The sequence below is a fragment of the Micromys minutus genome, assembly GCF_963924665.1.
Source record: "Micromys minutus genome assembly, chromosome: 6".
In the NCBI taxonomy this organism is placed as follows: domain Eukaryota; kingdom Metazoa; phylum Chordata; class Mammalia; order Rodentia; family Muridae; genus Micromys; species Micromys minutus.
The window spans coordinates 80,521,148-80,546,991 of NC_137975.1; the positions used below are offsets into that span (position 1 = coordinate 80,521,148).

At 40.8% G+C, this 25,844-nt stretch overlaps 1 protein-coding gene across 1 annotated transcript in view; it reads right to left on the reverse strand.

Annotated features, from left to right (window-relative positions):
- The window catches only part of EXOC2 (exocyst complex component 2), a 145,547-nt gene that overhangs the window by 41,079 nt on the left and 78,624 nt on the right, over nucleotides 1–25,844 (reverse strand). Inside the window, exons 13-22 of the mRNA XM_080917705.1 lie at nucleotides 25,121–25,245; nucleotides 15,300–15,365; nucleotides 14,986–15,143; nucleotides 14,483–14,604; nucleotides 12,777–12,838; nucleotides 9,537–9,617; nucleotides 9,094–9,153; nucleotides 8,371–8,432; nucleotides 5,895–5,961; nucleotides 2,913–3,029 (exon numbers count right to left, since the gene is read on the reverse strand). Coding sequence (XP_080773831.1) covers nucleotides 2,913–3,029; nucleotides 5,895–5,961; nucleotides 8,371–8,432; nucleotides 9,094–9,153; nucleotides 9,537–9,617; nucleotides 12,777–12,838; nucleotides 14,483–14,604; nucleotides 14,986–15,143; nucleotides 15,300–15,365; nucleotides 25,121–25,245 — 920 coding nt within the window. The remainder of the gene's footprint in view (nucleotides 1–2,912; nucleotides 3,030–5,894; nucleotides 5,962–8,370; nucleotides 8,433–9,093; nucleotides 9,154–9,536; nucleotides 9,618–12,776; nucleotides 12,839–14,482; nucleotides 14,605–14,985; nucleotides 15,144–15,299; nucleotides 15,366–25,120; nucleotides 25,246–25,844) is intronic.

Below are 25,844 nucleotides of genomic sequence, written 5' to 3' on the forward strand. Positions count from 1 at the left end.
TATCCACCATACACATCTGATATTCTCAACAAATGCTCCTGAGGAATCTGATCTGTGTTGTTTCTGGTCTCCATCCTCAAAACAAACCTCTGTCTCTCCTTTGGTCTCTAAATGCTTCCTAGCTATCTCTTCTATAATATAGGCAATAAAAATGTAAAAGCAGTCATTTTACAAAAGAAAAGGCATGAAATTAAAGTATACAAATGCATATTTTACAATTAAAATTATGTTGGGAAATGATGATCAAACACAATGTGATTATGTCTCCCTAGAACGTGGCTATTTATTACCAGGAGCTTACAAATCTTGCTGTCCCGTGTGAAGTCAGTGAGGGGAGCTTATCAGTGTGGGGGCAGTGATGTGATATGGGTCCAACTATGTGTGTATTGGGGGTAATCAGGAACAGGTCTATGTGGGTTAATGTCTATATGCAGGTGAGGGCAGGCACAAGATAAAGAAAGGTCTGATTGGGCAGCAAAAAAAAAAAAAAAAAAAGGTGAGCTGGGAATTTTAGAGAACAGAGAGGAGAAAGACGGAGAAGGGGAAGTGCGACCCATACCTGTGAAACTTTAAATAGCTACAGGTGGCTATGGATATCTTATATGGGATGCATAATCCCTTACCTAGTTGGGTAGTTTATATCAATTGGCTTTGAGTTTATTGTGTGGATGTTTTGTGGAGTGAGAATTTACTGATATAAACCTGATTGATAAATTAGAAGCCTCAAGAGTTTTGATTTTACTGGGTTACTGGAAATTGTGACTGAGCAGAGTCCGTAGCAAGAGAGTTGTGAGGCGTCGCTGCTGGGGCTAGCCATGGCAGCGAGATGGCCACTGCTGCAGGTCTAGGCTTACTGTGGGGGTGATGGGACAAGTCTGTCTTATTGAATAAATACTTTGTCTAGCACATTAAAGATGATTTTGATTTTGATTTCTCTTTTTCAAAAATATAATTAGGTCATTGAAAATAAACATTTGTAAGTGAAGGTGTGCGGGCAGAAGCAATATACTGTGGGACACACTGTGACATTTTCATCCTTCCATGTTGAGATATTTTTCTATGCTTCGTTTTTGTTTGTGTGTAGTTTTTATTTTGGGAGGCAGGTTATAAGAGTGAAGGGCAGATATGCTGGGATGAGGAGATGACTGAAGAGCGTGATGTAAAACTCACAAAGAATCAATTAACAGTGTGTGTGCATCATTAGGTCTTTTGTAAATACAACAAGAAAATAGGTGAGTAGGTGGAACTTTCTAAGCACATAGCACTTGCTGCCTTTCCCCCAGAAGTACAGAGACCAGTGAGTCCCTCACTGGGATACTCTTGCCTAATGAATCACCACTCAGCCACAGGTTAATATGACACATATTAATCAATCAGTTTCATTCCTTGGGTATATCATGAACTGTGAAAAATGAGGGCTATGTATGAGTGACCCGTTTTTTTCTTCAGAGCAAGTGGGTTTTCCTTGCGTGATATCGTGAAAATAAGCTTTGGCACATGGCACACAACCCAGCAAGCAGGTGTGCTGAGGTCCAAATCGCTCTACTCTATTCACTGCAGCCACAACTGAATCATTTAAAGACATGCAAGAAATAATTTTTTAAACTCATAATGGTGAGTGGTCAAAAAGCCTATTGCTTATTCTGAGCTGTCCCTGTGTCTTCATATTATCTTTCTCGGTGATTCAGACAGACTGGAAAAGAGATCAAAAACCTTCCTTTATATTAGTTTAATTTCCTTCTTAATAGTATAAGTGAAGCAGCATGATTTCTGCTTTATCTCTTCATGATACTAAAGAGAAAAATTGAGCACTGCTTCTTTCATGTGCAGTTCTCAATGACATCACACATTGTAATGATAAAGTTCTGCATATGTATATATAGTCACATTACTACTTTACTGAATAAAAACAAAGCGCCCTTCCCCCTTGCATAGATCTTGTAATTATGAACATGAAAACTTTCTGGAAATAAACTAGACATTTGACCTCAAAGCTCAAGTCACAACATTTATCAGCAGGATGATTAATCTTTACGAATGGCAGGAAAACAAGATAGAACCACCCACTCTGACATTTTCATTTAAAAAAAAAAAAAAAACCACATTAGTTTATGAACTGGAAGCATCATTTATAAAAAGTAGATCGTCCACTGAGAGTAAACTCTGATTATGTGATTAACAAGATGATTATCTTTCTCCTTTTCTTCACTGAGAAAAGTGTGCTGGCATTAGACAGTGGCTGCTTTACCCAGAAATCTGATAAACTTTGCTCAGGAACTAGCCAACCTTTAGCAACAAGAAACTTCATCTTCCCCCCTTTTCTGCTTATTTGAAAAACTATAAACAAGACATTGAACATTCTAAAGCAGGAAACTGGCTCCACTGATCTGCACGCACATGCTCATTTTTGCCTACTTCCAGCAGGCGAGCGCAAAGCTAGCAAAAGTTCTAGTTAAGTCAGGAAGCCCCGAAGGGCAGAAGCTAGAGGACAGGATGTGCTGAAGCAGAGCAAAGGAGGGCTGCAGTCAGGAGGAGCAGACAAGAAGAAGAGGTTGGATCCACAGGAAGTGATCCCTTGCAGTTAGAATCAGGGTTGCTCTTAGCAATGCCTTGAGGCTTAATCCATCAGGAGTCAAACGAGAAAGATTCTTAACGATTTAGGTTCAACTTTCTTCCCTTGATTGTCCTGCCTGACTTTTGAATAATCAGACAGGGTTAAGTAAACCAGTTCAATCATGAGAAAGCTTTACTCCCAGTGAAAAGCAGTGTTACATTAACATTTTACAGTGAGGAAGGAGATCACTCCCAGATAGGGAGGGTAAAAGAGTGGGTGTGGGGCCTGGGGAACTGAAATGCAGGGAGCCAACAGTGTGGCAAAGTGTGGACTTGCCTACTGTCTACACAGAACTTACCTGTGTTATTTTTTCTATTCCCTGGAAGTTGTGCTTCTCAAAATGTTCTGCTATGTTTAAGAAGGTGTGACGTTCTAAATAGCAGCAATTACTCAGGACAATTAAAAGTCTCTGCTCCTATAATTCAAACAGACCATAACAAGTTTATATAGTGCTGGTGAATTTAAGAGATAACTCTGATCTTGTATTAAACGCAGTGACAGGCTTCTTTCTGCCCTTTAACATCAATACCCAAGTCCTTGTTTTTCTTAGCTGCTTATTTCCTAAAATTAACACACAGAGACACATAATACAGTCTCACTAACGGTTACTACATCCACACTGGGGACTTAGACAGGAATTTGTGGTAGAGGCTCAACAGTGGATTCTTCTCCGGAATGTTCAAGGCTCTGGCTTCTACATCCAATATCCTTCATATCCTCCAAAGAAAAGAGTCAAATGTTTTATTTAATATTTTATGTACACAAATTGATATTATGAATAACTACATAAAGTGTAGAAACTATTAGAAAATGGTTTATGAATCTTCTACAACTTGAGAGAATGCTTTAATGCCATACTATCTATCTGAAGAGCTCCTTGTTCCTTCCTTGGCTCAGTGTCCCGAGGCCAAGTCCCATTCCACGTCCATCCCAGCATCCATAAGACAGGGGGAGGGAAGGATGCCTCCTGCTGATACAGTCTTCAAGGCTCTGTCCACCTAAACAATTGCTTACAGAACTATTAGACTGTAACTGCAGTCCAATGAATACAGTGGCTCTTCACAGTTCGGCAGAACTGTATCTGTAAATAAAGTTCTAGGAATGGCCCCTGCCCTGCTGCTGTGCTCACTTCAGGGCAGCCTGGGCCTGTGCTGCTATAAGTGGGAGGCGTTCTCTGGAATGGTGACTCATCCAGGGCCTTCAGTGGAGATCCTTGACTAAAACTAAGGCAAAACCACTTTCCAGGAACAGTTCTCACCCACACTTGGTTACTCTTTCTGTGCATAATCAGAGTAATTTACAGTTAAGTACTCCAGGGGAGAAAATGCAGAAAAACAAGAGGTTTCTGCTCTTTGAGGCACAGGGACTAGCAGATGAACTAAAGTCACGAAGTCGATAACCAAGCAAATCTACCTTCTAGTAATTATACTGAGCTCAGCCAAATGCCCACCATCTTCTCACTTCTTCACTAATTTCCTAACATTATTTCCAGCACAATGCAGTCTACTACTTACTGTCAGTTTTGGTCACCAACAGACATACATAAAAGTCTAGAGTACCATTAAAATAACCCAGAAAAACAAAAGGCTGTTGCTGGTGGCACTGAAATAACTTTTAGATAGAAAATGGAATATAAAAAAGGCCAGAGGAAGTCATAGTCTATATGGCACTATTTTTCCAAAGTGAATACAAAGCAGAATGAGAGAGAATGAACCAGCTGGACATGGTGAGGCCATGTTCCCTTCTGCTACCTTCTGCTGTACCATACGTAACACATTCCTCTTACAGTGCACGAAGTAAGTGACTGCAACAGCTACTCCAAACATGCTGCTGACCTCCTCAGATGTTTCAACTGGCTTCAAGCCCATCCTTTACCACTCCTTCATTTAGGATTAAAACTTCCATTCTAGTTGATCGAGCGTGAAAATCTTTCCTGCTGTGTTCCCCAGCTCTTTTGACTTGGTTTCCCCATTACATTTAAGGAGCTTCTCCAAAGTGAGAAGAACTGCTTCGGGAACCTAAAGACTAACTCTTAGCAAGTACATTTTGTTCATTTATGTTACGAGAAACATCCTATGAAATGGAAGTGGGAAGAGAACAGAATAACAATAGTCTAATTCTTAAATTTGAATGGTTAATCTGGAGCTTGTTTGTACCTGGTATAGAGACATACATTTGACCATAAAAGTCACTGTTTATGAAGGAATGAGCCTTACATAATATTTCTCCGGTACCTCTAGTCAGCATCAGTAAGGAACAGTCTTGCCCTCAAAGTTGGAGGCTGTGAATAAAAAGCTTTCTGACTAGAAATCTAGATCTTTTTTTCCCCCAAGGCAGTGAAGAATGCTATCTAATGCTATCCATTTCCTTCTGGATAGTCCTCTCAGAAGGACTGGGAGACCGCTGACAACTGAGTGCACCTCCGTACCTCATGGGAGATGGGTCACATGGAACCACCTTGCTCTCCTCTCTAGCCCTAGAGACAGATGGGAGGCTTGGAGTAGCACTCCACATTAGAGTGCACACCAATCAGCTGGGGCATGGCTGATGGGTTACATAGTGTTTGCTGGGCGTTGGGAAGGGAAAAAGCTTAGAAAGGCTACTTATCAATAAGGCTCCTGCTGAGAGACCAAGAAAACAAAAGCATAGTTGGGACAGGTGGCTAGTACCCTCTGAGTTTCAAGGGCTCCATCCTTCAGCTCCATCCCATCTACCCACTTTCTTCTGAGATTCACATGGAACAGCTTTTTCAATCCACCTCATGGCTTCCCTTAGCTCTTACTACTTGTTCTTGCTGGTTTGTTTGTTTGTTTTGCTTTGGTTTAATACAAGCTAGTGTTCTCTGGGAAGAGGAACTTCAGTTGATAAAATGCCCCATCATTACTTATAGGGATTTGCTTTGGGCTTTGTCACATAACCTACATTCAAATAAAAGAGGGGACTTGTAGAAAAAGGCAGAGAAAGTTGAGTTTGTCACGCCTTCTGCTCCCCTCCCACCCCATCCACCCAGGCAGCTCTGCAGCACCTAGGAAACAACTAAGGCACCTTTTAACACCCAAGATGCAGGTGGTATATGGGTCTGTTTATGTAACTCCAGCTAAAGACTTTTTCAGTGTTAAATACACAGACATCTTTATACGTCCTAATACAGTCCGAGACTACACTGCAGCAGCCACAGTGGCCATCTTAACATGGATGATGCTTCCGGCCCAGGCTGACTACCACAGCCACTCCCTTTAACATGGCGCACTTTACCCTCTGCGCTTGTCATTTTACTTACTGACGTCAAACTGAAGTCTTCATGGATGCTTCCAAACAAATCAGGAGAAGAAACATCAACAGAAAGACTAAATGCAGAAGAGACAAGAGAACAGTCACAATTAAAACTGACTCAGAATTCCAATGGCTCCAAATATTCTCATGGAAATGGCTACACAACTCTGTAGATTTTCTTTGTATTTAATGATTAGTATCCTAAAGAAGCAATAAGAAGGACTATCTTTTATTCTGAGCCATATAAAACTTGTTTGGGGGCATTCTCAATACTCAACTGACTGCATTAAATTTAAAAATAAATTACTAAGTGACAAAATATCAAATAATAGTCATATAATTAAAGTGTTTTTGCCTATTAGAATTTCCAGGAAAAAATTTGAAACCCACTTTCCGAGTTACCTACTTATAAGTGAGCTAAGGAATTAGTTTATAACTCAAAAGCAATCAAAAACATAACAAGATCAAAGGGAGAACAGAATAACTAACCCATTAATTAATTTACTGATTTAACAGAATAATAAGTAACACATTAACAACTTTTTATTATCTTGACTGACCGGAATTCATACATAAATCTAACATGATAAAAAAATATGTTAAAATAGAAATAAACAGAAATAAAATAAAAAGATATCAATCTGGAAAGAATTGAAATACAAATGGTAATTAAAATAGCACTAACTGATATGAAGTATATTTGAATAAACACAGCAGAAGATAAAGTGTGGAAATGCTACAACATATTTAGAATCCAGCAATGTATGAAACAGAAATTTTAACAAAGTAACAAAAAATACTGATTTAAATAATGAGATCAGGGCTGTGAACAGTAACATAGTATTATGTTGATAATGAGTCTCATATAGAAAGTCAAGTCAAAAAAGCCCTGGAAAAGGAGAACAAGATCAGGTAGGTTAGGGTGGGCAGGAGAGAAGCCCAAGGGGCCAAGAGATTGGAGATAAGCAACATTGGGGGGTAGGTTGGGGGACCCTCTGGAAAGTACCAGAGACCAGGGAGGTGAGAGACTCTTAGACTCAATGGGGAGTGACTTTGCGAAAATGCCCAATAATGGGAAGAGGGACTTGAAGAGTCCACCTCCAGTAGATAGACGGGGTCTCAAGCAGAGAGACAAGGTTACTAAGTTATAGCCAAAATTTCTGACCTAGAACTGTTCCTGTCTAAAAGAACTGCAGGGACAAAAATGAAGATGAGACTGAAGGAAAGGTGGTCCAATGACAGGTCCAATTTGGGATCCATCTCATGATAGGGCACCACGGCCTGATACTCTTCCTGATACTATGATGTGCTTATAGATGGGAGCCTGTAATGGTTGTTCTCTGAGAACTCTAGCAGCTGCTAACTGAGACAGAAGCAGATACTTTCACCCAACCAATCACTGGTCTACAGTTGGGGCCCCCTGTGGTTAAATGAGGGGAATGATTGAAAAAACTGAAGAGGAGAGCAACCCCATAGAAAGACCAGCAGTGTTAACTAAACCAGACACCAGGGAGCTCCCAGAGACTGAGCCACCAACCAGGAGCATACATGGGGTGGGTCAAGGTCCCTGGCACACATTCAGCAGAGGTCTGCCTGGTCAGGCCTCAGTAGGAGAAGGTGTGTTTAGCCCTTGAGAGACTTGAGGCCCCAGGGAAGGGGAGGTTAGCAGGGGGTAACACCCTGTCAGAGGTGGTGGCAAGGGGGAGAGGTGCAGGACAAATGGGAGGGAGGACTTAGTTGGGGGCAATGACTAGAATGTAGATAAATAAAATAAATAAAGAAAAAGACCTATAAGCATTAAAAATGTGGAGTTTGGGAGATAAATGTGGGTTCCGTTGTACCCAATTATGAGGAGCAGAGTCAGAGCTCTAGCACCCATTTAAATACCAGGTAGGTATGATAGCTCACCTGGACTCTAAGTATATGGTTGGTCAGTGAGCTCTGGGTTCAAGTGAATCCTGCCTCAGTATCTACTTCTGTCCCCAAGGTGCCTTATGCATGCAGGCACACTGGGCATGAGCACATACATACAAATTTAAAAAAACGTATTCAGTCATTGGAGGTGACAGTTCTATATTGTGAAGAGCAAAAGCTAATATCAAAAAAACAGAAAAATTCTCAAATTGCAGCCAGATTTCAAACACTTTCATCTGATACTGTGCTAAAGCAGGAATCTTAGGTGCACAGGAGTTTATATGCCAAGCGTCATCCAGTAAAACAGCACACAGAAGTTCACAGGCCAAGTGTCAACCAGAGAACAGCATGCCATGAAAATGAGCACAATTCTACTACTCCATGCAACAGCTGAGAAAGGACTGCAAGTACCTATCAAGATCAGAAGGACCCAGAAGACTAGTGAGCACAGACAGGGGCAGCCAAGCATGTAATAAATTCACACCAACCTAGGCTTCCTGTGCGACCTACCTCAGCATGTGTGTGCTTACATTTTATGCATCAATGAGATTAAGTCCGTTTTTACTTACTGAGTAGTATCTACGTCTGCTTCAGACTTGGTGCTCAGCTGTTCCAGGCAGTATATAAAAACCTGGATTAAAACAGCAAATTTCAGTGATATGAATTTTCAGATATCATTGGGAAAGGGGATAACATTTGAAATGTAAATAAAGAAAGTATCCAATAAAAGAAAAAAACAATTTATATAAATTAAAGCAGAACTGTCTGGGGGAGAGGTATGTCTAATAAGAATGTATGCATGTGTGCACATGTGCAGGTGAGTATACATGCCACATGGTAGAAACATACACCCATCAACATCTAACTATAGAAGTGACAAAAGATTAACAGTACCTCTCGTGAATCATTACTATGTTCATGAACATATTTTAAGAGAAAGACATTATTTTTCTTTATTTACTCATAAAAATGCTCAACTTCACACATGTATCTACAAAGCACTGGCTCCAATCAAACTACTTTACTGTACAACTCCTGACAAAAGCTGCATCTAAAGGAACAGAACACAAAGTGCCAGGAGGACACAGGCAGGACAGTATAGTGGAAATGGCGCACGGGCACTGCTGAAACTACAACAGAACCAACCATGCATTTAGCTTCCCCTGGCCCATCTTACTCTGAACTCAGTGCACAGAGGAGACTGTAACCCACGCTTAGTAGTGATGTGAATGCTGCCCAGGTGAGTGACAGCTCAGCACAAGGCTTCGGAGCCTACCTCACTTTGCACGCACCTGCATGATGCTGATACACAATTGGCAAACCTCCTCCTGTGTTTTAGGCTGTTGAAAGACCTGTGAAGAAGAATTCAGATTGAAAAAATGTTTTGATTTTGATGAGAAAACAGGACATTTTACTTGCAGTTAAATATAAAAGCTAAACCATGGAAAAGCACTCTGGCATCCTTACTGTGAAGGGCGAGCCTAGGTGGCTGTCTATCTATGGTGGTTCTGATCCACAGTTGGCTGATGATACCCAAGTCAGTTCTTCAATGAGCCTACAAGGACCCTGATCTGCTGGACTCACTTTGTAGCTGCCAAGCCTGCCCCCAGACATGAACTCAACATGTTTATATAGGCATCTACATGAATGCTGTTAGTAAGAGAGAGCAGCTCTTGGATAGCAATGACTCTATCTTAAGATCTGATAAAGCAGGTGGAAGGGAACAGAGACTTACGCTGGCTTCTCCAGGTTTGCAATCGACAACACCCTTCAATGACTGCAGGGAGTGAACGATGCTCTGTTCAAACTGACATGGCTGAGGAAAAAAAAAACAATACTCCCAATCACAGATGGCACAGGCTAAATAGATGTATTTATGGAACATGGAAAAAGGTCACATCTGCAGATGGACAGAAAAGAAGATACAATCTGACCAGAAGAAGTCTATGCTCACTGGGTTGAGAAAGGCAAGGTTTAAACAGATACATTTTGAGACTGAGGTTTCTCTAACTCATCTAGAACTGAGTAACCTTTTTCATCAAAATTCCCTTTTCATAGAAAACTGACAAGGAGCAAGTATAAGGTACTGTTCACATGTGAGGACCATATTGCATCTTCTAGGTGGGTCGCCCCTTTTATTGTTTTAACAACCATCTAGACGAGGTACAAGATCCTTAAAGTCAATTACGTCATGTTGCTCATTTTCTACATATACAAAGTCAAAGAACACATCTAAGCAAACACATCTAAGCAAAGACAGCGCAAGAAGAATGGGAACAGAGCCCAGCATCCTAGTCTGACAGGCAGAACTCTCACCATATGCTTTTCCAAGTCTAGAGACACCAACATGACAGTCACAGATCCATCTTTCTTTCCTTTCTTCTCTTCCTCCCTCCCTCCTTCACTGTATATACATGAAACAGTAATTTAAACAATAAACATCAGGGAGAAAACCGTGAACTTCACAGATGGTGCTGGAGGCGCTTCTCTGGTCAAAGCCCCCGAGAAAAGGAGGAGAGGTCTAGGCATAGCACGAGTGGGGACAAGACACCACAGGACCTAGGGCCACAGGAAGGCTGTAGACTGCCAGCATGGCTTCCATGTAGGGAGAAGTCTCCGGGGAAAGGGGGAAGGAGTTTTGGTAATGGTTGAAGGCACTTAACTTTTTCTGTCCCCTCCAGAGGCTCAGAGTTCACATGCACAGTGGGTTGAAGTGTGCAGAGCTGGGATGCAGACTTGTGCTCTAAGTCTTGACCTTCTTGTCCTTGAGAAAGTTCTCTGAAGAACAGCAACAAGGGTCCGCTGCACCAAGCCTACCAGGACAGCTGCCTTCACACCCACATTGACTAGAGGATGTCTTAGCTGACTCCAGATGCACTACTGAGTAGTCTGTTCTTGTGACCCACTAGGTTTAGTTCTTTTTAACCCTGTGCATACTCATGTGGTGTGTGTGTGTGTGTGTGTGTGTGTGTGTGTGTGTGTGTGTGTGTGTGTTATCCAAAACAAAATATCTTTTGATTGTAACTGCACTATGAAAGTCTGATTTTATAAACAGACTAGGACCGTGCTTCCCTAATAATCCATCTAGTTATTTTCCAGGGTTCCTCTACAATAATAACCAGGCTATCCAGCAGAACTCTGCTCTGTGGGGCAGGCCATTATAAGAAGGATCTAAAGCCAGCATCTGCTTTGTGCGAGAGGACTATGTGTTAGCCAGTTTTTTGTTTTTAATGAAATGAGAACTTCTACTTTCTCAAATTGAACACATGGCTTTTTTCCTTGGCATAGAACTAATCTGGGACGGATACAAGCGGCACTAAGCTGATGTCTAGCTTCCGACACCTATGTCATTGTGCTTAATACCCAATCACTCTTTAAGCTTGTTAAGATTAGAAAACAGTTGTCTGGATGAGATTTTAAGATACAGTAAAAAAAATAATTCAAACAAGTAATTAGCATGGTGGCCCCAGTTACTACAATCATTAATGTAACAAATAAAACCCTTTGTCAAAAACGATGTAGTGAAGTGTGCTACAGCACAGAATCACATTTACTTCTAAGCCACATCTCACTCCTTCTGCATAAAGGGGACAAACAGACCCCTGGTCTAGCCTGGGGCAGGTTCTGTCAGACAGTGGACTGTGGTACACGTGCCTCTATGTCACCAGTGCTCAGAAGAGTGGCATGTGTGAGAATGAGCCACACAGGAAACGTGAGACGTTCCAGTAACTATGTTAGACAGCCTAAGAAAACACAGCATCTTCTTGTTGGCTGGCTTTAACAGTCCCCTGACACAGGAGATCGGCAGCCGCCCGTGGAGGAAGTCACCATGTGCTGTGGGCAGCACTACCCTAGACAAGCTGTTCTTAACTACACTAGAAAGCTGATGGGATAAGAGTCTGCTTCCAGTCATCAAGACCCTTCCCCACAGTTCCTACATCACCTCACTGGCTGTGAGGCGAGCTCTCTGACTGAAGGCAATTCTGTGTAGAACAGCCTGGAGTCCTTCCCTCGACTTCCCTCCACGATGGACTGCGGCCTGGACCTGTGAGCTAAAAACCTCTCTCCCTAAGCTACTTTTGGTCAGAGCATTTTAAAACAGCAACAAAATGAAGGTAGAATATTTAACTGCCTTCAACATATAATCAATATAAACAATGCTTATAGTCTTCTATATACCTTAGAGTGGTGAGCTAAATATTATATATACCTCTCTTTATATAGAACTGTAACTGATTTATTAAAAATCACAAACTTTCCCAGCTCATCTCTTGCATGACACTGGAGGTAGGCATGTCCAGTGTGAACTACACTTGAATCCATTTACTTGACCTGGAGCAGAACCTTGACTTTGGAATCAGCCACAGCTTCCAAAATAAGTCTGCCCAGAGCCTATGCAGGGATGCCGGAAAAAACTGGTCTCTTGCCCCTGGCTTATCAATGGCTTATAACTTCTGGAGCAAAGCCACTCATTCTTGGCAGAAACTGGAAGTTCCATCCCCTAACAACTTACTGTCTCTCCCTGACAAAGACAGACAGGATGGAAACTGTCTGATAGGCTCCTGAGCAGCTTTTCCTGGGACATGAGGACACCTGGCCAGTGGCCTCTTAAGACAGTGGCTATGGCAGCTTAGAAATTGCAGAGTATGGTACAAAGGAACTACCAGGAGAGCCACAGAGACCAGAACAGAGAGTCACAAGGGCAGACAGTTACCCTGGCTGTCTGCATGACAAGCTGTCTGGCCACTGTGAAGGAGAAAAGGTGCCTTTCGTCCTGTGTTCTCTATGTCTCAGCAACGACTGCAAACGGAAGTGTGCTGCAGGCCACGCGGCTCCAGAGCGAGGCGCTGCTTTAGCTCGCTTAGATGCTTGTGATCAGCAGTACAATATAAAACAAATATGATCCTTATTAACATAAAGTATTTATTCTATATAATAAACACTAATGACTAATAAAAAGGATATTCCTACTTACTAGGGAAGTCAGTCCTTCATTATCAACAATCCAATCTTCTTTTTCAGCTAATCTCTTTATTTCTACATGGAAAACAAGGACACAAATACGTTCTATTATCAATATCTTGGTGAACTTTAACAGACAAAAACACCTATGGGCTATAGCTTTGAAAGATTTTACATATGTTTGTGAAAATAGAGATAAAACTCAATACTGGTAGATTTAGTTATGTTTTCTTCATACTTTCTAGCAAAATGTTTATGCAGTACACTGTGTTCATTTTTAACAGCCTAATTTGGAGCTTCTAGACTAGGAGAAAAGCTACCTCACAACAGTGATTACTTACTCAGTATTCTTCAAAACGGTGCTAGACATGTGCAAAACAAGCCCTGGGCTCCAGGGCTTCCGCTCTGAGCTTAGGTTCCTGCTGTGTCCCTCTCTCATCTCTCTAATTCTTGAATGGTGGCTGCCTCTCAGCGGGAGTGACACGTGCCATGACTTTCAGCAGGGCAGGTCTGCTCAGTTGCAGGCTGGAGGAATGTTTAGCTTCTTACCTGGATGCCATTTTCTCTCCTTTGACATGTTCTAACTTCCAATTATACAGTGCAAGGCCCTCCCCACTTAGAATCCTAGTGGCAGATGATAGTGGCCTATGCTGTTTATAACAACATTGTTGGTTTTTTTAAAAAAAATACTTAATACTTTAAAGGTCACTTAAAAAATAACTTAGTGGCCTTTTGGAGGATGTAGTGGTTTGAAAGAAAATGGCCCCCACAGGCTCACAGGGAGTGGAGTAGCACTATTAGGAGTGGCCTTGTTTGAACAGGTGTGGTTCCGTTGGAGGAAGTGGGTTACTGGGTACCAGCTTTGAGGTCTTACAAGCTAAGCTAAGCCTGAGCTCAGTTCATCTGCTCTGATGTAGAACTCTCAGCTTCTTCTCCAGCACCATGTCTGCCTGCATGCTGCCATGCTTCCCTCCATGATAACAAACTGAACCTCTGAACTGTAAGCCAGATCCAATTAAGTGTTTTCCTTTATAAGAGGTACTGTGGTCACAGTGTTTCTTCACAGCAATAATACCCTAAAACAGTGGCTCTATATAGAAAATTCTGGAAATATAAAGAAAAGCATGTGCAACTTCTAATATCCATATATAAACACTGCTAATGACGTTGTGATTTCATGTGAATTTTAAAATTAACTTAAAATCTATCTACATGTTTCTAAACTGGACCGTATTTTACACATAATTTTATATCCAGCAGTTTCTATTTAAAATTTATTACAAAGGCATTCTTATATTAGTCTTAAGTACATCTGCCTTCATTTCTACAATGTCTTAAATCCTAATTATTTTGAAAAGATACCTTTTAAAAAAAGAAAAAAATTCTATTCTACAGTTAAAAATGAATAAATAGGTGTAAATTTCTCTAACACTAGTTCTCTCTTATCTTCTTTTTTCAATTTATTTATTTATTATATATGAGTACACTGTATCTGTCTTCAGACACACCAGAAGAGGGCATCAGATCCCATTACAGGTGGTTGTGAGCCACCATGTGGTTGCTGGGATTTGAACTCAGGACCTATGGAAGAGCAGTTGGTGCTCTTAACCGCTGAGCCATCTCTCCAGCCCTCTCTTTTATTTTCAAGGCTTTGGAAGTTGGAAGGCAGCCAGCTCAAGTAACTGTCCAGTAAAAGTTATTACTTTTTTTCTAACATACCTTCGGCCGTATGTTGCAATGTCACCATTATGCAACGTATACGGAGATCCAAAATTAGGTCCTGGATAATCTGTAACATGTCATTGGGAATCTCCAGGGCAGTCAGTGATTCATACGTCAGCCTGGCAAATAAATAAAACACAACACAAGTGAGAAAACAGGGATCCAAGAAGCCCTGGCTGGCCTGAGCCTCATGGAGCTTAGGAGTGACAGCATCAGGTTGAAAGTGGAGAACACAGCAGGGACTGACAGGGCTCTGCAGCAGATGGGTCTCATACAGTGTAACACGCTCACCCAGCACATACACCAGAAATGCTTATGAACTGCTTGGTTGGATTATAGGTGAGAATCAGAAACAGAGACAGAAAATAAATTCCTTACTGACATGTTAGAGCAGCATATCATACTCTGTGGTGTTGACTGTTTTACAAATCACTAAAGCAAACAAATGTATGTCAACATAGAGCCCTTTCAATGAGCATGGCTCCCATGTGTCCACTTACCTTACGGTCTGGATAACGTGTGCAAGCCACTGCCCTGAGAGCTCTGCCTGAACCTCCCAGCCACCATACTGCCTCCCATCACCTTCTCGGAGGCTCAGTGGGAGCAGAGCTCCCCGGATCAGCTTCACTAGAGAGTGCATTACTTCTTGAATCATTTTCTAGAAAATGAAAAGCAAAACTGCATTGTGATCATCAACCTGGTGGAGTAAAGACTGTCCCAAATGATAAGAAAATGTTTTGACTGTGAATTCTACAATGATGCCGGGAGAGAATGACCAGTGCTCTAAAGAGTTGCCGTTCTCACCCCTACTGACCTTGAAATCATTTTGTCTCTGTCTCACATTCTTCGATCTTTCAATCTGGCCTGACTTCTCAGCAGTCTAAGAAAATGAAAGACAAATACATATATAAAATCTCTCTTTTCGAAATAACTTAGAAAAGTTAAGAAATGCTTTCATGAACACATGGGACTTAAACTGATTAAATGAAATGCTTTGAGACATAACCAGAAAAAAAGAAAAAAACAAACTTTCTTATTCCAAAAGAAGTTAGCTTTTGACTTTCTAAGTTCTGTTACAAATCTATGTACACCCCCAAGAAGCAAGCCAAGACTGCAAATTTTGTAGGAGAATTAGGTGCGCATTTCCTGTCCACACTCCATGCAGCTGACCCACACAGTGCACAGTGCCAGGGGCTGTGCTCTTCCCATCACAGGAACAAAGGAAGAGTAAGTAACCTTTATGCTAATGGAGCAACCCCACAACATCTGTGCCATAAACTCAAGCACTAATCTGTCCCTTCATCTTTATGCATGAACCATTGTCTTCTTCACAATGAACCTTAGGAGTGAATACATTCTACCATCCTAGAATTATTTCTGTTACTCATAAAGCCTATGCTTTTCTTTCCTTAATGCAATATGCAGGAGACTGTTTCACAGTTGAAAGAAATCTATTCAACTGCTAGTTTCTTATTAACAACTGTTCTGACAACCAAATACTATTACATAAAAATGCCCTAAAAGGGCAAACTTTTCAGATAAAGAAGCAAAACAAAATAAAGCACTGCAGAACAAACTCTAATACTTCATCAACATAATGCAAAACTTATCTTTTATGTTTAAAATTTTCAGGTACTGATGACTAAGTTTAAAGACATGTCAAAAGACCTTTCAAGTTAAGAGGGGACACATCATAAATAATTACAGTACTTCCTTAAAGTCAATGTGAGCCTGTAAGTCATGCTTTCTATATGTGCACATACAGCACACATGCTAGAGCTGTGGAGCTGGTTTACCCAATGCACATCACTACAATGAGTCAGTACAAGAAGGGATTAATTAAGAACCAGAGTTTAGTTAGCACACAGCCTCTAACTTAAGATGTCTTAAAATTTCATATTGTCATACACATAGCACATGTCCTTTAGCTTACATGACTTAAAATTTTATATCAAGCTGTGAAGCTTTTATCATTCTTCTTTGTAAAAAGAACTTTTGCTTTGAAACTTAAAAATGTAAATTAAAAGTTTACATCATAATCACTGAAAATGCTAAGTCCTGCGTTCACTGTCCAAATTCTTTGCCAAAGATGGATCATCTTTTTGTTTTCAACACATGGAAATACTTTCATATACCATTATATAACATACCAAAGTGCATGAAGTGTAGTAAGCAAGGAAGTGGCAGGAGGGGCCTGCATGTTTCGAGCACGTGACATGTGTGCAGGTGAGATGCTGCCACAGCCAGGAAGGTATCACACCAAACAGACTCTTCCACCCCGGCCACAGAGCTGCTGCTCTGTCTTAAGTGATATACAGCAGCTTCTGAATGCTACCCATGGTCTGATCTTAGTTTGGGACATATTTTTATCTTCTATTACTTCTCACTAATTTTGCCTTTAGTTTCAAATGCTATCTGCCTTGTGGATATCTGCAGCTCAAATCCTCTGACACTCATACAGGGATCTTTTCTTTATCTTTTTTCTTTTTATTGGATATTCTCTATAGTTATATTTCAGATGTTGCCCCCTTCCCCCACTCCCATCCCCCCTCACCCTCCCATTGCCTCCATGAAGATGCTCCCACTCCCAACCTCCCTCTCCCACCTCAGTGCCTTGGCATTCCCCTACACTGGGGAAATGAGCCTTCGCTGGACCAAAGGCCTTTCTTTCCTCCCATTGATACCAGACAATGCCATCCTCTGCTGCATATGCACCTGGAACCATGGGTGTCTCCATGTGTGCTCATTGGTTAGTGTTTTAGTCTCTGGGAGCTGTGGTGGGTTTGGTTAATTGATAATTTTGTTCTTCCAATAGGGTTGCAGACCCTTTTAGCTCCTTCAGTCCTTTCTCTAGCTCCTTCATTGAGGTCCCCATGTTCAGTCTGATGGTTAGCTGCAAGCATCCTCTTCTGACATATAGAAATCTTAAATTACCTACTATCTCTTGAGTAATTCACGGGATCCTCTCATGTAGCACACTAAAAACCAGAAACCTGGCAGGTTTCCTTCAAGAAAGAGACTTTATGAACAGCACCTGCTTAGCCAGAAGCCTGTTTCATTGCCTTATCTCTCCCTATAATTCATCAGCAAAGACCTGCACACCACCTGTAAATACAAACTACACCCACTACCTTCTTCCCACTCCTATTCTTCCTGCACACACAGGACTAGGGTTTCTTCCCATGATTTTCTCCAAAAGGCACTGTTCCTCCTGCCTCTCCCCAACCCACTAATGCCCAAGCCTGCTAGGACCTGTGCATGCCAGGGCTCTCCTTGGAACCTCCCCCTTGGTGATATGTGTGTTGTATGAGCTCCTCTGTCTACTTCTTGTATGCTAAGGCTCTTCCTCCTATCCCATTACTGACCACTTTCATTAGAATCCTAGTTTTTTTCCTTTGATATACATTCATGCAATTAGGATGAGATTTAAAAATTAACTTTTATTTGACCTCTTCAAGAGGGGAAGGTAGTAAAGTCCATCTTAGTCATTGTTTTATTTACATGGTATCTGAGTATTTTAGAATGGATTTATGCATGTATACTATGTGTGTGTACATGTATAGTGTGTGTGTGTGTGTGTGTGTGTGTGTGTGTGTATGTGTGTGTGTGTATCAGTACCTCACAAACTGTGGTTAGGATTCTGTTCTAAACATGCTTTCAAAGGCATCTCTACCAGCAATCTGTGCTGATATAAATGCCTTCCAAAATCATCTAGATACCAAGTCTTGTTGTGAGAGACTGGCCAGCCCCCAGGGTAGAGCATGCTATACTGTGTACATGTTTAGAGCATGCTATACTGCGCACATGCTTATGCCAGGGTAGAGCATGCTATACTGCGCACATGTTTAGAGCATGCTATACTGTGTACATGTTTAGAGCATGCTATACTGTGCACATGCTTATGCCAGGGTAGAGCATGCTATACTGTGCACATGCTTATGCCAGGGTAGAGCATGCTATACTGTGCGCATGTTTAGAGCATGCTATACTGTGTACATGTTTAGAGCATGCTATACTGTGCACATGCTTATGCCAGGGTAGAGCATACCATACTGTGTACATGTTTAGAGCATGCTATACTGTGCACATGTTTAGAGCATGCTATACTGCGCACATGTTTAGAGCATGCTATACTGTGCACATGCTTATGCCAGGGTAGAGCATACTATACTGTGTACATGTTTAGAGCATGCTATACTGTGCACATGTTTAGAGCATGCTATACTGCGCACATGTTTAGAGCATGCTATACTGTGCACATGCTTATGCCAGGGTAGAGCATGCTATACTGCGCACATGTTTAGAGCATGCTATACTGTGCACATGCTTATGCCAGGGTAGAGCATACTATACTGTGTACATGTTTAGAGCATGCTATACTGTGTACATGTTTAGAGCATGCTATACTGTGCACATGCTTATGCCAGGGTAGAGCATGCTATACTGCGCACATGTTTAGAGCATGCTATACTGTGCACATGTTTAGAGCATGCTATACTGTGCACATGCTTATGCCAGGGTAGAGCATACTATACTGTGTACATGTTTAGAGCATGCTATACTGTGTACATGTTTAGAGCATGCTATACTGCGCACATGCTTATGCCAGGGTAGAGCATGCTATACTGTGCACATGCTTGTGCCAGGGTAGAGCATGCTATACTGTGCACATGCTTGTGCCAGGGTAGAGCATGCTATACTGTGCACATGCTTGTGCCAGGGTAGAGCATGCTATACTGCGCACATGCTTATGCCAGGGTAGAGCATGCTATACTGTGCACATGCTTGTGCCAGGGTAGAGCATGCTATACTGTGCACATGCTTGTGCCAGGGTAGAGCATGCTATACTGCGCACATGCTTATGCCAGGTAGAGCATGCTATACTGTGCACATGCTTATGCCAGGGTAGAGCATGCTATACTGTGCACATGCTTGTGCCAGGGTAGAGCATACTATACTGTGCATATGTTTAGAGCATGCTATACTGTGTACATGTTTAGAGCATGCTATACTGCGCACATGTTTAGAGCATGCTATACTGCGCACATGCTTATGCAGTGGCACGCTCTTCTAAACAGCCTGCTAGAGCTCTTTTCTGGAGACCCAGTGTCAATAATAAAATAGAGAGCAAATGGCTGAGAGTTTTGTGTGATAGCAACAGTTTCTGATGGTTTTGATATTACAAACCTGAGCAACCCCAATATAGAATACAGAAGTTTATATTGATCTGCCCTATTTAAAAGCAGATCAAACTTTTAAAACTTTTAGTAGCATTTAAATGCGCTTTATGCTCTGAAACTTTCAAAATGCTGATTCCAAATGTGTAAGAATTATTTGGAACTTTAAAATATACTGTGTTTGAAGCACACCCACAGGTGAGACAATATTATTAACCATTTTGTTAACTAAAGCCTCAGTTCTTTCCTGCACAATCAGACCAAAACCAGTTTGTGGTGAGCCCAACGGCAGATTTCACTGTTCTGATTCACATGGGACCAAAGAGTTTAAAGAAGTGACTATTGTTTAAACTGTTAGAAACTTGTAACGAATTAGCTCTTAATAAGACAGCCCTACAATTTAAAAAGAAAGGACATTTAATGTGGGCAGTGTTTAAAGCCCTCTAGCATCAACTATCTAAAGTGCCAGACCTCCTTCCGAGCTCCTTTAGTGGACTTCTTGTTCACTCACAGGCTGGCTGAGTGGGAATACTTTCTGACTCTTCTGCTTTCTGCAACTTTTCCCAGTGGTGGTTTTGAAACTTCTCAATAGAATAAATGCTCTAAAAACATGCAGAGTCTTTTCTGTAGCCAAATATTTATGTATTTACTCTAACTAGGAGGGATCTATAAAGAAGTATATTCTCTTTTAAATGGAGATAGAAAAGATCAAAAGCACTTGTCAACTTTATGACTCTAGAAAGAAATGAAGAGGTACTCCACATTTGGGAAATGCCACCTATAAGAAATGATCCAGCCATGTGGTAGTGTATAGCTTTAATCCTACCACTCAGACAGGGGGACCTCTCTGAGTTCAAGGCCAGCCTGGTCTGCATAGTACTACACAGAGAAACCCTGTGAAGACAAACAAAGGAAGGCAGGCAGGCTCAAAATGACCAGAAAAAGCACGTGGGTGGAGGTGATTATCACGGCACTTATGGCCCATTTTCTTGGGGTCCTGTTTTTCATATACATCATCTGCTTTGACACCCTTTTGTGCAACCGTAGAGGTTCACCAGTCATTTCAAATACGGCAATAATTCTAATGGAGGATATGACAGCAGGGATCAAACTCTGTGTCTACTGCATTTTAGACCAGACTCTACCACCGGGGCGCATATTAACATACAAACATGCTACCACTGAGAGCCAGTTGTTTGTTCTCAAGATCCACTCATGAAGAGATGACAATGCCACTTTCACCAATCTATAAAGTAATCAAAATTCAAAGTGCATTTCTTTTGGATGCATGTAATTTTCACACCCTCATAATTGGGGGCAGATGCACATTGTGATTAAGGTACTTGGTAAATATCAAAAAACTGCAAAGGAAGTGTTGCTTCTCAAATACACAAGACCTATAGGACCAGAAGAGGCCACGGTGGAGTGCAGAGGTCCAAAGAAACTATAAAACAGGACTTAAAGCCTCCCTTCCCTGACACACCAGAATCTTGGAACGTGATAGAGCCTGAGAACTGAGAGCTTCACCTTTTAAGTCATAGCAGCGGTACCAGCAATCCCCTCTTCTTCCCGCGTACGTTCTAGTACACTCTTGACTGGGTAATGTCTGGACGGTTCTGCTTTGGCTTGTATATTGCTCACTTAGGTCTTAGGGCTGCTGTTTATTTTTTATACTTAGCTTACTAAGACATTCATTAGACTCTTTGGCTACATCTCACATAATTCACTCATTCCTATGTCTTCTCTTCTTTCTCTCATACTTACCCTTGCATCTTTTTAATTTTTACTGATTGTACCACTATGGCTGTGGACCCAACAGTATACCCACTTTCCCCTCTCAGATACTTTATCCACTTCAATTTTTTAAATTTATCTAATCATCAATCATTATCCTTATCAACCCTACTTCTCTCAAACTCCTAATCCTATTAACTAAAGTCTACTCCATACTGTGGTGGGTTGTTTATCCTCCAGGTGCAACTGAAGTTGAAGGTGTGACTGTCACTGACTGGTTAATATGACTTTTGCATGGTGGTAATAGCAAGCAGATGTGGCTGCTCTTCCAGTTGAAAATGTACTCAAGGAACAATACAGAGTTTACATCAGACACCATGAACTACTAGGCGAAAGAATTATTTTCTAAACTACACACTCAATTCTAATGTAACCAAGTCCCACTTGAACACTAAGAATACATCAATAGGTGATAAAATTAAAAAAAAAAAACCACCAGACACTTGAATTCCAATGAAGTAACAAAAAGAAATAGAAGAAGACACATAATATATCACCTCCAAAAATTATTAACCCTATAGTAATGCCTTCTAGTCAGAGTAAGTTAAATGAAATCCCAGACAGAGAACTTAAAGTAATGAGTTCAGGTATTTAAAACAAAACAAAACAAAAACAAACAAAAACCCAAACCACAAGCAAATAACTGAACAATAAATACAGAAGGCAAAGCATGACACGAAGGAGGAATTCAACAAAGAGAAAGGCTACTTAAATGTTGAAAGAGAAACAGAGTCTTAGTAATAGAGTAAATCAGGGAAGGAGAGAGCAGAGTATCTGGGGTTAAAGCTAGAACAGTCCAACGAAGACAAAGACAAATAAGAAGAAGGTAAGAATGGGCACTGAATACATACTTGACACTCTGAATAAAACCAATCTTAAAGATAATGGGCATAGAAAAAGGAAAATCTTGTCCTAAAGGCAAAAGAATCAGAATAGAAAACTTCCAGAGTTTGGAAAAGAGATGCCACTCTGGACACAAGAGGCATTAGGATACCAAATGGACAGGACCAGGAAAGAGCCTCAGTACATCAGATCATAATAAAAATATACACTAAGTGTACAAAACAAAAAATAAAAAGTATACTGAAAGCAACATGAGAGAAACACCAGGTCATATTGGAGATCAGTTCTTTAGAACAACAGTAGACTATTGGTTTGAAACCTCAAAAGCCAAGATGGCTTACATAACAACTACAGACTACAGTACACTGTAGAGAAACCTGTCATAACTGACACTAAGCTCTAGAGAAGAAACTTGGAAAAATACTTCAGACTAAAAAGAAAAATGAGTTTATTCACAAGGCCACAGGAAGAAATAAGTCACACTAAAGCTATAGTTTAGTGAGAGGAGAAGAGAAGAAGCAAGAAATTACAAGACCAACAAGATGGAAAAAATCAGTATGCACCTTCAATCAAAATTCAGAATGCTGATCATCACATTTCCCCCATCAAAAGGCACAACCTAGTATACTGAGTCAGGAAGCAAAAAATTTGTTGCCTCCAAGAAATGCATCTCCCTTCAAAAGATAGATAGTACCTTCAGATAAAGGATAGAGACATATAGTCCAAACAAATGAACCTAGAAAACAAGCAGTTATCACTCAGCTGATATCCCTAATTCAGTATTGTTTTTTGGTAATAAATAATGAGTTTCTGTATTTTAGTAGTATCTGTAGCATTACCTAAAAACAAACAAACAAAAATACCAAAAGTAAACCAAGATAAAATAAATTAAAATATCTATACCACACTGAGGGTATCAGCCAATGCTTCTCACAGTATCCCATAAGTAGAAAAATATATTACTGTATTCTTCTAACCAACCTGCTATTCCCATGATATTCAAACCAGACAAAGATATAAGAAAAAAACAAAAATTATATATGTATTTCACTGATGAGCATAAATCCACAATCAATTCAAAAACATATTGAAAAGATTATTTATCATGAATAAGTTGGCTTTACTCCAGAGGTCTAGGATTATTAAATATGCATAAATCAACCAATGCTGCGAATTACATAATAGTCTCAAGGATAGAAGGCACAAGGTCATCTTTATAGACCCAGAAAAAACTTGGCAAAACCCGTCGTCCCTTTCTGATAAAAGTCATAAAAATTCTAGTGACATTCCTCAATAGGAAAACAAAATCTTAAAATTCATATGGAAGTAAAAAAGCTCCCAGAGAGCCAATTGCCACACCAGATTTAAACTACACTGTAGAGCCACAGCTATAAAAACAGCACAATCCTGGCACAAAAACAGACACATAGGCTGATGGAAAGTAACAGACGACCCAGACATAAACTTATATACCTACAGCCTCTTGATTTTTGACAAATATAACAAAATACACATTGGAGAAAGGACCGCATCTCAAAAAACAGCACTGAGAAAATTCAATGTCTACACATAGATGAAACTAGATATATGCACAAAACTCAACACCAAATGGCTCAAGGACCTCAACATAAGACTCTGAAATTGCCAAAAGTAGGGAGCACACTTCAAGATAACGACACAGAAAGCCTTTCTGAATACGAATTCAATTGCTCAGAAAAACAGGCAACCGCACTGCTCTCAACCTTACCCAGAAGTGACTGATGCTCAGCCCTTAGCGGGATGCCCAGAGAAGATGCAGTCTGAATTAAGAGTCAGAGGACAGGAAGAGTGCTGTGAAATAGTCTTATGGACATGCCGTGTCTGCTGTTCTAGTGAGCTCACAGCAGCTGTGGTTACTTGACCAAGACTTACACAAAATCAAGCCCATGGAATTCTATCAAGAGAGGATATGACTCAAGAGGCCTTAGCCCATCCAAGGAGCTACTGGCATGCTGGTTGTGAGGGAGAAAGACTAGTTTCTTTGGAGGTATGTCCCTGGAAGGCTGTAACTGACCCTAGCGGATGTGCTATCCCCATGTGCATAGGCATCACTGGACTCTGGGGATGAAGGTGGGAGACAGATAATCAGTGCTACTTGATGAGGCTGGGATGAGGGCTGTTGTGAGTAACCAGTGTGAGTTAGTGGAGAACAGGGTGTGGATATGACCAAATACATTGTATGCATAAGTGACATTATCACAGAATAAATGGAAGATATTATACTAAAAACAGACTCGGTAATGCTGACTCTGAAAGTGTAATTAATGACTTATTAAACGACAGGGCCAGAAAACTTGTGTGACGACTAAGCTCTTCCCACTGAGCCCAGCACTGCTGCTTCTCCTTGTCTGGCATCACTTGCTCACACGTCACCCATCCACAGTTTGGCCTGGTCAACATCCCACTAGATTCTGAATCTCTAAATCAACTTCCTTGAGCTCTCTTTAATTGTACATCTCATTTAACCCCAGACCCACCATGGAGCAAGAGAATCCAGCTAGTCCATGTTCACAGATAAGAGAACAAAGTCTCAACCACATCACAAACTCAAGGTCACAGGGATTTATAATGTTTCTAATGAATCTTTAAAAATGTGAAAATGGCTAATTTTGGTGTGTGATGTATTTATTTACTTACCAGTTTCTTTAACAATAAAATCAATTTTTTAAAGTATGCAAAAATGGGTAAAAGTGTTAGACATCTAAAGCTTTTAAAAAGAACCCCAAAACCTTAGTTTTAAACCCAAAAATTCAGTGACCTGTAGTCAGAAGGTTATACATACCTCACTGAACAGACTTCCATTAACATATGAAATCCAGAGTTTCCAGAAGTTAGGTAACTGACTTAATACAAGCTTGGTTAATTTTTCAACAAATGCCACTCTGTGGGGAGTCTTGTACCTCCATGCTAAAGAGTAAAAGAATAAAAAACATTGTGAATACATTTTTTGAATCAAGAAGAAAAATCTACTGGAACACAATGACCCTGCCCTTTCCCTTCTTTCTGATGAGGCACTTCTCTAAGCATTATACTGGCAATGCTGGGCACATTAGTGTGGTGGCTTGAAGTGGCACTATTAGGAGGTGTGGAGTTGTTGGGGGAAGTGTGTCACTGTGGGTGTGGGCTTGCAGGTTTCCTATGCTCAAGCTCCTCCCAGTACAGAAAGAGCCTCCTCCTAGCTGCCAGCATAAGGGACCTCCTCCTGGGTGACTATACCAAAACAATGCCCCACCATACCAAAAGGATACTTGCTCAACTAGGTTCATAGCAGCTTTATAATACCCAGAAACTAGAAACAACCTAGATGTCCCTCAACTGAAGAATAGATAAAGAAAATGTGGTTCATCTACACAATGGTATACTATTCAGTTATTAAAAACAATGACACCATGAACTCTGAAGGCAAATTGATGGAACTGGAAAATATCATCCTGAGTTAGTTAATTCCAACCCAGAAACACACGCATGGATTGTACTCACTTTTAAGTGAACATTAGCCATAATGT